The sequence below is a fragment of the Phyllopteryx taeniolatus genome, chromosome 11 (genome assembly GCF_024500385.1).
Source record: "Phyllopteryx taeniolatus isolate TA_2022b chromosome 11, UOR_Ptae_1.2, whole genome shotgun sequence".
Taxonomy (NCBI): Eukaryota; Metazoa; Chordata; class Actinopteri; order Syngnathiformes; family Syngnathidae; genus Phyllopteryx; species Phyllopteryx taeniolatus.
Genome location: NC_084512.1, coordinates 18047283 through 18061540, shown reverse-complemented (window position 1 = coordinate 18061540; position 14258 = coordinate 18047283). Strand labels below are relative to the sequence as shown.

Here is a 14258-nt window from a genome sequence, read left to right as displayed (position 1 = left end):
CCCCTTTGGACCCTATACTTAACTATTCTCTCTAACATGCCACAAGTTGGCGCTAAAGTAAAAGTAATAATTGGTCTCAAGGAAGTATGCTCAAGTGATACATCTCGACGGTGACATCTTTGGGTAGAAGCTATTTTTTGTTGATGGATGTTACAGAGAGTCTTCACTGAGAGTTTTCCTGTGCAATTTTCTGAAATCTAACCATCTGTAAGCAATGTATTTTTTAAGGTTAATGTTGTAAAGTGGGCTCGAAATGATATACAGTAAAGTGTTTTGGGATCATAATTTCTGGCATATTTACAGTTTAAACAACAGTATTATTTTTTTTATTAGGCAATTCTAAACATTTTGGGGGCGTACATTTTTTTTAAATGTATTTATTTATTTTTGCTATTCACGGCAGGGCTTGGTCCCTTTTCACTGTAATTCAAATATTACATACTGATTAGTTGTCCTTGATTGACTCCTTACGCCCAGTAGTTTAAATGCATCTAACCTCCGGATTGTTAAATCATTTTACTAATTTAAAGGATAAAATAAAATTTAAAAAAATTATGTACATTTCTCTTTAATTGCATATATACAAATAGCTGGGTGTCTGGGTCGGGGCTTCCCACCCATCAAGTATGAAATTACACAACCAAGTAAATTTTTTGTGCACTGAGACATTACGTGTGACAATACGTGTCGTAAACCAGAGATCCCAACTTCAAAACACCGTATGTTGAGACCATCGTGAACCGAGGACCCCAACCTCACAATACTGAACCTGGGACCGTGTGTATGTGTGAACGGTCACCGTATTTCAATGCGTCAGTTCAGTGGAACCTCGATTTAAGGGACCAATAGGAGGGTGGGGTCGTCCATCAGAGCTGTTTGTCCATGAATTTGAAGCACTTTTTTTCGTGGCCTAAAAATACCCAGTTCAGTACAAAATTATTGTAAATAAATGTAAAACATTTGTAAAAGTTTGAAAGTTGACCCAAACTTACATTGAATTGCTGTGATAGTCTAATACTGCCGTAAATGTGATCGTTGGTGCTTCGGAGGGGTGAAAATTGTATGCAGCTGCTGGAAGAAAGTTATTGTGGTGGCGAGTCAAGTGTTGTTTTCTTGAGCCGCGAGGTTACCACGTCTCCTTTTCCCTTCTCCGTTATGATTGGATGCCACCGAGAAGAGCTTGAGAAAAAACAACTGTATAGTGTAGCAAAATCAGTATACAACGTTCGATAGACGAGACACGACGAGTCTTCGACCAAACAGCAGCTATAACTACTGATTAAGTAGATGCGACACACCCCTTTTGAGCTGCGTGCCTACAGCGACGCAAAGCTAATGTCCATGCATTGCCTTTGATGGGAAAGTCGCCCCTGGCAAAATGGCCGCCACGTACGGTAGGCATGTCGGATCTAGTCTTCGTTTCTGTGACAATAGTGGCACGACCTGGAAATACGGGTACGAGTTGCTGTCTGCTGATTGCACCAGTAAACAATAGCGGCCAATTCTGGAACTAACGGACTGTCTACTAAAAAGGAGGCCTTTTGAGTTCCAACAGGACACTATTTTCAGTCCATTAAATCCAAAGTCCAATGTTTCCTGGTCCGTTAAATCAAGGTTCCACTGTGTATTTGATCTGTTTCCGCAATGCCAGATCCACATTTGCAATAGGCCTGATTCCAGTCTGAGGATATCCGATTTCTAGTGTAAGTTTTCACTTTAAGCTGCCCCAAAAATGGAGATTGTGTCACTTGAAGCATAGTGTAAATCCACCCTCAGATAACTGAATCAGTTTGTCATACTCCTCTAGGCAGGAATCAGGGTTTTTGTGAGAAGTCAGAAGACATTGTCAGCGTGTCTGTGTCGTGTTCTCCATTGCTCCACAACCACTTACCATGTGTTCTCATTGGAACATAATATACATTGACTGTGGTCCCTGTTCCCCACCCCCACACCAACCCCGAGTGAAAACTCTGAAGTGCAGAAGTTCCAGCATGACCTGATAGCCTTGCTGCTCTTGTCCGCCATTCCCTCCAAACTGCTTCATGACTGTGAACAGTTATCTTTGCACCTTCCCCCCTGTCGCTGAGACCCAAACGACATTTTTCTGCATGTTCTCAAAGCCCACAATGCATGTACGGGATTACAACGGTCCCTGAAAACCTGCGTTTTCCATTCTCTCCTCGGCCTGAAAACGTATGACTTCATTCGGGATGTGATTGTCGGACGTGCGTCAAAGTCAAGTCAAAGATGGCCGCATGTGTCAAGGCGCCAGACGGTATTAGGCGGCTGTCAGTTTGCACCTGGCCAATGAGAGAATGGGGAGCGGGGACTGTTGGTGCACAGAGTCACAACAATATAGAGGCGCTACTCAGGGGACTTTCACTCCCGCTTCCCTCAGGGTTCAGGGCTTCACACAAAGGCAGACAATACGTGTAGAAGCTTAACACTATTTCAGTTGCAAGAGTATCTGTATTGGTGGAGATGATGTGTTGAAGTAGAGTACTCCTATAGTAGTATTCTTATACTACTAGTTGCTCAACAATGCAAGCTTATTCTGTATAAACTGGCTTACAGACAATACTACTTGAAAGCATTCTCTTTCATTCTGAGCTACTTTTAATCCTAAAATTCTTCATACTCTGGCCAAAAAGTGATTTATTTGTTTTTTTAATTTGTTAAATAAATGCCTTCTGTCTGGAAATGACACGAGAAATTGGCCAAAGCCTTTAAGAAGTTGTGTTACAGATATCCATAAAAAAAAATATTAAGCATGTTCATACATTTTGAAAATTATTTTCACAGTTTTAAAGAAATGAATTACATTGAACAATTCTAAAGTATCCTAGTAACTTTTAGCATAATCAACTACAGCATTCTAATTCAGTAGACAGTTAGAACAGAGGGTATGAATTTTTTGGGATGGAACAAATCGAATAATTTGCATTACTGTTTCTATAGTTAATACAAGATAAATAAAATATTTAATGATAATAAAATATATGTAAATATTGTATTTTTATGTAAACACCCACCGACATGGTGACCGACTGGTTAGCACATCTGCGTCATAGTTCAGAGGAATATTATTATTATTATTATTATTATTATTATTATTATTATTATTATTACAGTTCAGAGGTTGTGGGTTCGTATTCGGGCTCTAGTCTTCCTGTGTGGAGTTTTCTCCGGGTACTCAGGTTTCCCCCCACATTCCAAAAACATCCATGGTAGGTTAATTGAAGACTCTAAATTGTCTGTAGGTGAGAATGTGAGTGCAAATGGTTGTTTGTTTATATGTGCCCTGTGACTGGCTGGCGACCAGTCCAAGGTGTACCCCGCCTCTCGCCCAAAGTCAGCTGAGATAGGCACCAGCTCACCTGCAACCCTAATGTGGATATGCAAATAGATGGATGGATACAGTATAATAATATACGTTAAATATTTAATTTGGAAAAAACACTTTCAATAATCATGTAACATTTTCTTTGTGTAAACCATGAGTGTTTCTATAATTACTGTAATTAATTATTATGCAATAAGACTTGATAATTATAATGTAAAAAAAATATTTGTACCAAACACTTTTCTGTAATGAATGTATATCAAATTGAATTGATTCATTAACAACAATAAATATTAACTGATATTTTAATACATTTATAAATTGATATTTCAATGAAAAAAAATCTAATGATATTGCTTATTGTCTCAGTTCATTGAAAAGCATGTACAGTATAGTTTGTATATTTGTTTTATCTGGAAAAAGTTTTCTTTTTACTGAGGTAGAAACTATTATTATTGTTCCAAAGCTAGTCACAACATGGCCGGGACACACATAAGTAATGTGGTGACTAAGAGCTATGGAACAATAATACATATGTGAAGGTTGAAACTAATAGAAGTAATATGTGGTATATATGAAACATACAATTTCCAACTCTTTAGTGTTTTAGATAAAAGAAGGAGAAATGTATCTGCTATAAACATGCTTTTAACAACGGTACAGTAATTTCATTATAATTTGTCTGCATGAAGTCCACCTCTGTACAAAATGGTTTCAGTTTCAATATCTACATTATATTAAGTTCCATAAAATCTAATAATGGTTCAATGAGAGGAGGAAGACTTTCAAAAGTTACACTGCCTCACTATATAAAATTAATATATGCATGCACAAAAGAGTGAAGCTTCCCTTTGGGCAATGGAACAGTGAAACTTCATTTATGCAAACGTCAGCATGAGTTGGCACGTGCAGCCCATAGAATAGTGCCATGCCTTTTTGGACAGAGGCGCTGCCGTAGCGCTGCTGCATGATGGGATACAGGTACGTGCTCCGCTCTTCTCAGCCCCACCGGTTTGCAGGATGTCAATGTAAAATGTATGACAAGTTTGTTGGAGGTTTGCTGCTGAAGACATTGCTCATGCCTCTCCCCCTCCTTCCCCCTTGAATGCCTCCCCCTCTTTATCCTCAACCCTTTTCCCCACTCTTATGGTTTTGCCTTTTTGACCTGTTTCGGCCTTAGCATGCAGCTTGACCCCCTGAACCACGCCAGTTAATACATCTGTGACTTGAGTTTGATGGGACGAGCCAAAAGTCACAACAACAACAATAACTAAATTGGACATGTTTATTCAACGTACGGGGGCTCAAGTCTGCTAAGGCCTGCACATTCTGATGAAGTGACCTTCCGACTTCCTCCCTGGATGAATATTTTCTCCTCTTGCCATTAACCTGCTGCTTCTCCTCTCCTCTCATCCTGACACGTGACTGTAGCCAAGATGTCCGTCTACAAGCGAATGAAACTGGCATGTTGTTTTGATTGCGGCCGTTCAGAGCGAGACTGCTCTTGCATGTCAGGCAGTGTACATAGTAACATGGACACCCTTCAGAGGGCCTACCCACTTTCCTCTGTCTCTGTTCATGATTGCGCAACCACGTTACGTGCCTGTAAGTGATACCGCCCAACACATGCTGTTACGTGTTGTCTGTGACGTGAGCTTCCATGTGTGGCGTTACCTTGCGCTACCGCTACCGTAATGTGTAGTGTAACGTCTAACTGTGACGTTGTCCTCGTGCTGTGGTTTCGTTACTTTGTGTAGATGTGGATTTATAGCATTATTCACCAATTATGTTTTATTTTTTTTAAATGTCAATCACTGTTTTTATGGCTATTTGTATAGCTAGCTTGCTAACAGTGGCTATCTATCTATCTATCTATCTATCTATCTATCTATCTATCTATCTATCTATCTATCTATCTATCTATCTGTCTATCTGTCTATCTGTCTGTCTGTCTGTCTGTCTATCTTTTTTTTTTTTTTTACATATACGTATAAGCTATTTGTGTAGCTAGCGGGCCAGCAGTCGGAATCTGTGTGTGTGATCGTCTTGTCTGTCTTTCGAACAGTACTTGTGTCTCTCACTCGTCCATCAAATGCTATTTCCTAGCCTATAATGTAGCTAGCGAGCAGTCGCTAGCTTTCGTTCTATCTTTTTCTTTCCCAATGTATCTATCTATCTATCTATCTATCTATCTATCTATCTATCTATCTATCTATCTATCTATCTATCTATCTATCTATCTATCTATCTATCTATCTATCTATCTATCTATCTATCTATCTATCTATCTATCTATCTATCTATCTATCTTTTACTGTATGTTGCTGGCAAGCTAGCAGTCTATATATCTATGTATGTTTTTATTTTACTGTCCTTTTCCGTCTTCCTCATTTATTTATCATTATCATTTGGTTTCATTCAGTGTATCGTGTGTTTTGGTGGGTGCGTAGTGCTGTGGCTATGTGGTGCTGCTGTATTGTGCAGTACTGTAGGTGGCTAGCTAGCTATCGCATGCTGCATTTCGTCATGCAGTTGTGTGATAATAATCATTACTGGAGATTGGCTGTTGTGTTTTTGATGGTTTTTTACTATTTAAGGTAAGATGTGTGTCCATAAAAAGTGGACGTGTTGTTTCATTCTACAGGTTTATACTGCAATTTATTTTTGTGATTGTTATGCACTATATATTTGGTTTGGCAGCCCCTAAATAAGTTATTTCTTTAAGTTTGTATTTTCGTTACAGTTACCGTTGTTTTGATTTCATCTTTTTGTTGACCTACTTCAAATTGAAGTTTTAGGAAAGTCAAATGATTGGCCCTAAGTTATGCTATAATATTGCTATTCTCACAGATCACAGTTGGTTCACACTGTCTATCTCCGTGTTTTAATAATATGACCGTCACAAAGAGAACACGATCTGAAAACACTAAACTGAAAAAAAGAGATGTTAGCTCAATAGAGACAATGTGATCGCACAAAGGCTTGTGGGCGAATCGCCTCCTTGCCGTTCTTGAGTGGGTTGAAACTAGTAAATTGTCTGTCAATTAGACATGGCAGCGGTAGGCCCGGCTATCAAAGCCTGGGCCTCAGACGTGCAGATCTGATTTCCTCCTCAGCATTCTCCCGACGTCGGCCGACTCAGCCTAGATTAATGTCAAACGTGCCATGATGAGTTTAGTTTGCCCCCGTGTACTTCGGCACTGCGCTCGTATCCCTCGGTACCAATTACTGGCCATTACATGGTTACTGATCTCACTTCTCCCTCGAGCCCCATGTAGGATTTCAGGAAAGCCTCCCTTTCCTTGGATTCCCCCTCGCCCCCTTCTTTTAACGACGACTTTGTCTGAACAAAGTGAGTTTTAGCGAAGGAGTGCTTGTCAAGTCAAGGATTACTGGATTTCCTTTCACCATTTCCTGTTCTTCATTCTGCGACCAGATAAAACATCTTTATATATGACTCCATGACTTCTTGTGCATCTGGACTAGATTTTATTTCGCTGGAATACTGTTACCGGTAGCGGTTTTGTGGCAATATCGTATTGTCGATACATAAGCTAAATTACTGCGGGGTACCATACTTGCCAACCCTGTGATTTTTGGGGGTTGCCACTTCTTTGGATTGAAGGCATATATTCGCCGGTATTAGCTTGCTCTTCGTCACCACTAGTTTCCCTTGTACTGCTAGTCATGCTGGAAGAGAGTATGGCTGAAGTGAACAAAATGCGCAACAAAAAAGTAGAAATACTAAAAGAAATTTGAGACCTAGGAGCTGAATATTTTAATGGTAAGTCTGTGAAAGACATCAGATTCCAAAATTGCATACAGACGTTTACGACGGTCCTGACACAACATTTCGAAGTTACAAAGTGCAGGTGGCGTAAGAAATTCATCAGGTCAAACAAGACGGCACGCTTAGTTGCGGCCGTACTTACTGATTTTCATTTGATTGTTTTATTTTTATGGAATTTACTGTAATTATGATTTTACTACTGTGTTAGCTTCGGGAAGTAAAAGAGAACGGCATTCAGACTTATGTACTGGAACGTCACTGTCGTAAACCAAGGAGCCACTGCAATTGATCAGCAGAAATACAAAAAAAAATACTGAATAGCAAAAGAACATTCTTCCATATTTTAACGATGGAAGGTTGGCAAGTCTGTTGTGTACTGAATTCTCTCAACAACGTCATTGCAGTTTCAGGCCTGTTTTGTGACCTCACCACCAAGTGTTGCGATACAAAAGGATGTGATATCATGAAAAGACTGAATGAGAAACAAGGGGTGCGGTATTGTACTTTTTGGCTCAATCCAAGGCTATTCCGTGACCTTCCATTGGGGCGTACCGACATGCATCTTCTCTCTCCCTGTGCATGCATCTCATTGCTGGAGACCTTATCTCTCCTGACACCAAAATTATGTTTTCATTTTCCTGGCCCTGCTGGTCCATCACCAAACTTGCCCTGACAGCTCCTGTCCACCAGGCAGACTCGGAACAAACCACCCCTCCCACTCTACCCTCTGTCCCGCGCTGTCTTGCTATGCCCCAGATGCTAGCCAGTTAGTCCGCCGCCTTGGTGGCGAGGGCAAATCGCTAGAGACAGATGCCAGGGCTGCTGTGGGTTGCTGTATGAGGATCTGTGTCAGAGGCCAGCCTTGGGCTCTCAATGTGACCTTTAGTGATGGAAGAGACTCTTAAGTCGAGAGTGTCAGCAGTGCCCAGTCAAGTTAAAGCGCCCACCATGTTTGTTCAGTGCCTCTTCAGTCAGGGTCACATATGATTACATTACCAGTTCACAGTGACGTAACATTTGGAATGCATGGTCAGCTGATGACAGATTTAGGATGAATTTAGGATGCTGAACACAAGCATCAGAACCATGACAGATTCGGCATTTCCTTTTTACGCAAAATCCAGCAAAGGTTAAACATTGCTGCCTTTTAAACAACGACACAGCATCCCATTATAAGATAAATGCGGGACAACGTCACCCCTAAGACGTAGTGATGTAGTTTATGTCAGAAAGTGATAACTGCTACAGGAAATTTCACACTCCTGTCCCGGTATTACGGCATTCACCATTTACACAGGCCCCATCCTTTCTCTGATATTATTCCAGAGTGCAGATTATTGGCCCCTGTTTCATGTCAATGCTGTTTATACACAACAGTTTCCAAAAGGTGGCAGTGTAAAGGGGGATACAGTTTTAGGAAATTCACTTCTTTTAAATTATAGTAGGGATGGGCATCGCCATCAATTATTTTGTCAATTGTGTGGAATTGATTGCTGTCTATTCAACAACTTTGCTGTCCATAGAAGTATACGTATTACACTGATTTAAGGAACTGTTGTAAAAACTACATACATTATTGAAATTATGTTACTTTCGTGGAAAAAAGTATTTTTTTTGTTATTTAAAAACAATAGCAGTGTACCAAAATACGTAAATTGATAATTATATTTCCCAATGAAATTTCTACAAATGCCCATCTCTAAAATATATTATTTTTCAGATACAGACTGCAACATTTGTTCACTGTCTTGCATTGTTCCACAGATTTCATATCATTTATCATATTCAAGTGTTTTCTAATCGTTTACGTCAGTACTTGGTAGTTTTAAAATGTTAAATTTAACTCTTTACATTTCATTGTAGATGTACTGCCTTAAAGCACAGCTCATCCTGAGAATGAACAAATCATTTCATTTTGCTTTTTTTGCGCCACATTCCACAAATCATCCCCATAGTTTTTTTTCCCTCTTTCATTTATTACATTCCCCATTAATTGCCATTCCTCTGGTGTATACATTTGTGCTTGTCACTTTATTTCCATGCCACACTCTTACGTTAATGTCTCTTATTTCCTAATGTGTGCTTCATGGCATCCTTTCTCCCCTGTGTGACCTGCCACTTGTCTTTGCATTCTCCTCAGCCAAATATAAGTATAATGGATATGTCAGATCACGTAAGTGTGCTTTGTCCTTCCCCGTTCTGCTCTATAGGCCATTCTTTAATGTAACACGATTAGTACTGATGGTTTCATTGCTGTCTACTATTCCCTTAGCATGTAACCTTGTAAATGTTTATTCTGACAGTGTTGCCATAAGTATAACTCTGAAAACACTTTAATCATAAAATGTTGCTTATACACTATAGATTGTAAATAATAATTAAAAAAACATTCCTGTTTTTTTTGTATAAGAAATGGCTTTATGTTAATAATAACAACTTGTAGTTCCATGAAACATTCTTTTTTTGTATTGTGCTGCATGTAGCAGCAGATGGCGCTACAACACCAGGGAACAGTGGAAGCCAAAAAGAGACTGGTGTTCGATTCAAAGCTGATTGCAATTTAGGTAAATAATTGTTACTTCTGGTTAAGAACAAAAATATATAGTGTCACATATAAGTTCTTGTATAATTTAATTTGACATTTTGTGACTTTATATATAAGCATATTGCTATTTAAGATGTTTGTTTACCCTTGAAGTGCAGTCTGCTTTAATCATCCGCGGCAATCATCTCAATTTGAATTTTTTTTTTAACTTAACTGTAACAAAAGCATGGGCAAAGGGGAGGGGTGGGAATAGCGTTCTTTTGGTGCAGGCGCAATGCAGATGAACGCAATGCCATTGCGCAGCCAACGCAATAAAGACAAAAGCCAGCTTCCCTCACATGCTAAAGTAAACATTTTCCGTTGTTCTTCATCCATTTGCACGCTGTGCAGTAGCGTCATGTGATTAGCATTTCAGGAAGGGACAGTTGCCGTCTGGCTTGTTCAGAAAGCACAGTGGAGCTGCCAGGGCGGCTGAGCGTGCTCTAATGCTGTACATGTTTGACAAGGGCCAGATGAATCCAGGAGCTATCGGTGGCGCCCCGTAAATCAAGGAGGCAGCTGACTGCTGGGATAAACGTCTGTTTATCGCCCGGGGCCACCCAAGCATGCTCTGTCCTCCAAAAGGACCAACCAGCCACCCTCCCACCCAAGGCAGGAAAAGGCCTCTCCCGGCCAACTTTACAAGCACAGATTTGACTCGTCTCCCAGCCTGGCTTTCCTGTCGAGAGCCTTGACCCCTTGCGATTACATGCGATTGTGTGTTGCGTGTGTGACAATTTATTGTCATATTAAGCAAACAGGATGCCACAAGAGACACAAGGGAGACTGAAGCTGCGCCTAATTTTAATCCAAAGCGAACCCTTTCTAATGTTTAAATGTTTTAGATGAGTGCTATCATAAATTATTAGTTGACGTTGTGTGTGTTAACATGACAAAACATCTGAAAGGATTCGACTGGCTTAAGCCAAGCTGCGTTTCTCCTGTGCTTTGTTCCAACGAAGGTCTTTGTAATGAGTTATTGTTTATCACAAATGCAAAGTAAATGTCGTCACTTGCAGGCGGACGACAAGATGATAAGGGATGTGAAATAACAAGTCATCGTGCTTTTATTGTATGTTTATTTTCACTTTTAAAAACTGAAATAAATCCCCTGTACGTCAGCAGTTATTCTTTATTCTTAGGCACAAGATGAGCCTTGTCAGATAATTAAACTCTTTTTATTATTTCTTATTAATTGACTTTTCTCTGAAATCCCTGATTAAACAATATGGTTACATGACTAAGTACTGTAAATGTGTTCATTTATAATAGCTTATGTAAAAGCATTCCTACCAGCTTTTCTTACACTTTGTATTCTTCATTGTTTGACAGTAATGGATGACGTTAGACCGTCTTTTCAAAACCGATCCGTTAAAACCAGCGGCTGCCCTCCCACTGCCATCACCTCAAACGCTTTCTCGCACAACGCCCTGCAAAGCAACCAGGACGCCTTGGTTAAGCCAGGCGCCATCAACATCCCCCTTGTTAATAACCGTAAAGGAAGCCTGCTTCCCACGGGGCCGGCGCCTGCGGCTCGCCATTCCAAACTGCGCCTCAGTATATCGGTGCCAGAAGACGCCAGATCCTTGGCGGAGAGTCGGCTGAACCGGGCCCGCAGTCTGCCGGTGAAATACCGCTACCACCCCAGTAATGCCATGCTGCACAGTCACAGTAGCCACTGTAGGTTGCCCCCTTAGCGGGATGCATCAGTCAGTAGCCTGCCTGTGCTGTTTGCTGCATGCTGGTTCACTCTGCCAGGGCTGCTCTTCCTGTCCTCCTCGCTTCTTTGCACGAATTTGCCTGCCAGTGCAGTGGATGGTGCTGTCTTAGCAGCAATCAGGCTGAGGGGTTGTGAGTAGCCCGTAGCTTGGAGACTGAGCTTTGGGTGTTGAACTACATTTGACATTACATGTTACTATTTGCTACGTACTAGGGATGGGCAGTCGAAGAACTGTCCTTGATTGCTGTTTGGGAAAATGAACATTTATCCAATTTTTTTTTTAGATGTTTCTTTTTCGCTCACTATAGAATAATTTTTATTCCAACCTTGTTTACATGAAAGAAAACCATCAGATTGGCACAAAGTATAGGTGGAAAACAAAAGTGTAGCCTGAGGCTCAGAGCTTAACTTTGCACAAGCCAAAAATAAAGTAACTCCAGCTTATTGATTTTTCTTGAGAAGTATGAGCTAGAGGGGATGCAGACATAGTAAGATGCTAACTTGGCCAGCTCGGGGAACCCAACTCCATTCACTTTGGGTTGTAGGTATTTACAGTTCAAAATGATCCCAGACAAAATGTTTCAATCTTCCTGTTAACCCTCTGTTTGAGCAAACTAGTTGGGCCCGAAATAACTGTGCCCCCTGCTGGGTGCTTCCAACTAGTGGAATCCATTACGACTACCCATTGTAACCTTTTTGCAACAAGCATTTCATCCTGCCCTCTTAGTATGTACTAGGTTGATATATTTTTGTGTGGTCCAGCCTAATTGACTACACTACCTTGATGGTTAACAAGTGGAAAGGTGATGTGAAATTAGCAGCAACAGATGACACAAAATAAAATAAAAAAATAAAAAAAAGACAATGTAATCTGTCATTAGCAGAGTTAGAAATGGTGTGAGATTCCTCTTTTTTGTGTGGAATTGCCATGCTTTCTTTGTGTCCTCTGATTTGCACTAATATCACGTGGTGTTATTGATTTGTAACAAAAGGACTAATACAGGTGTGCAGTGGTGCGGCCAGAAGAGTGTCTAAGTGTCTCGTCGAAGGTCTTAAACGCAGACAGTACCGAAGATCAGACTAGTGACCTCACTCCGGCTGCTCTTCCTTGTCCTTTCAGTCTGGGAAACTCTTGCAAAGTGCTTACGACCAAAGTGTCAACCCCCCAAAATTGAATATTTAATCTTACACGGATCATTAATTTCCAAGCTAGTCCTGACCTTCGTCTGCTGGAGGGTTATTTGTCCTTACTAGCCGCTTCTGACATGTCGAGCTCACTAATTCATCCCTCCTGTTAGCGTGTCCTTCATAATGTGTGTGGAGTGTTCTCTTGGCATGGAGGTAGACCAGTAGAAGAGCCATTTTCTGCGCTAGAACTGGAGTAATGGGCCGGATAGGCTTTTTAGTAAGAGTTCCAAAATCGAGCCACCATAAGATCCATCTCCATAACCTCTATTTACTGTATCTCATTATCCTTGCTTTTGCCCACGACCCACTGACAAAGACAATCTTTACCATCACATGGCAATTAATGGCGTAGGTAGGCATTGTCACTCTGATGCAGACTGCTAGCGTATCCAATAACGCCTGTGCAACTTGCCAGATGTACATAAAGAATGCAGTAATGAAAAAACAAAACAAAAGAAGAACTGCAGGCCCAACGTCCCTTCGTTATTTTCATGTCATCAGTTGGTTTTTCTCCGAGGTTGTCTCCTGCCTTAAAGATTCCCCCATTACTAATGATCTATCTTGGTTTTCTTCAAGTTATTAATTTGTGCTTTGTTTCTGTTCACTTTTGTTGTGTTTGCTATGATTGAGTGTTGACGGTTTATTTGTTTATTTTCATGTCAGGTCCAGCTCACTTCCCCATCCGTCTCTGTCTCTGTTCTGACACTGTGTGCGTGTGTTTGCAGTCGAAGACGAGCATCCGTCAGCGCTCTCACCGAAAAAAAAGCAGCGCAACGGAGGGATGCGGAACTCGCCCAACTGCTCTCCCAAAATGATGAGGTACGAAACGCTTGCATTCGCCTCACCGCCTTCAAACAGGGAGGAAGACAGATGCAGGGGAGTGGAGGGGGGGATGGAGAGACAGCAGACACTTCAGAGGTGATGCTGCTGATGGTGGGCGTTTGGATGGTTGGTAGGGATGGGGGCACAGAAGAGGAAGAGAAAGGTGCCCTGTTAGGCTGAGGCTGTTTAGGCTGGCACGCTGTCAGCTGTTAATGACAGAGCTGAAATAATATTTCTGTCACAAAAAGACGCCAACAAGGAGTCGTTTGAAATGCACAAGTCCCCCTTGGCTGCCTTTAAACTCCCAGCTGTCACCTCCTACGGTCGGGTCTACATGTAGCCCTTAAACAATGCTGACACTAATGACACCGGCGGCCAATCAGAAGAACCTGCATAGTTACTTTGCCCCGAGGCTACTTCTCTATTGTGGGAACTCTTGTGAGTACTGTTTCTGGTACTTAATGGCCATATGCGAGCTGTATCACCGCCATCAAATATGAATTCAAATATTACCTTCCTTTTATCCTGTCTTGTGCTATGAAATTGCTCTTAATTGATTTTGAAAGATAAAAGGGGCTAAGGTATTCATGCTACAAGGCGGGGGTTAGCCTAATGACAGCGCGGAAAAACACAGAGAGGCCACGGTGGCGAAGATCTAACAGGACAGGAACACTCATAGCTATGCTGGCTCTATCTTAATGAATTTGAGGTGAGAGTGTATGGTTCAAGACATTGGACAAGTTGTCAGTATTAATAAAAGTGCTGTATACACTCTGCACAATTGAATGAGACCCAGTACTAAAATTACTAT

General features: G+C 41.1%; 1 protein-coding gene across 24 annotated transcripts in view; it reads left to right on the top strand.

Moving 5' to 3' along the window:
• Positions 1 to 14258, top strand: part of kcnma1a (potassium large conductance calcium-activated channel, subfamily M, alpha member 1a) — a 191139-nt gene that overhangs the window by 145309 nt on the left and 31572 nt on the right. For 7 of the 24 annotated variants that reach the window (XM_061790814.1, XM_061790818.1, XM_061790813.1 and 4 more), the window contains exon 19: positions 13351 to 13444. In XM_061790814.1, coding sequence (XP_061646798.1) covers positions 13351 to 13444 — 94 coding nt within the window. Of the gene's footprint in view, positions 1 to 4774; positions 4949 to 9273; positions 9307 to 9616; positions 9698 to 11049; positions 11398 to 13350; positions 13445 to 14258 lie in introns of all 24 variants that reach the window. The other 17 variants (XM_061790808.1, XM_061790807.1, XM_061790810.1 and 14 more) reach the window with 13 other exon arrangements.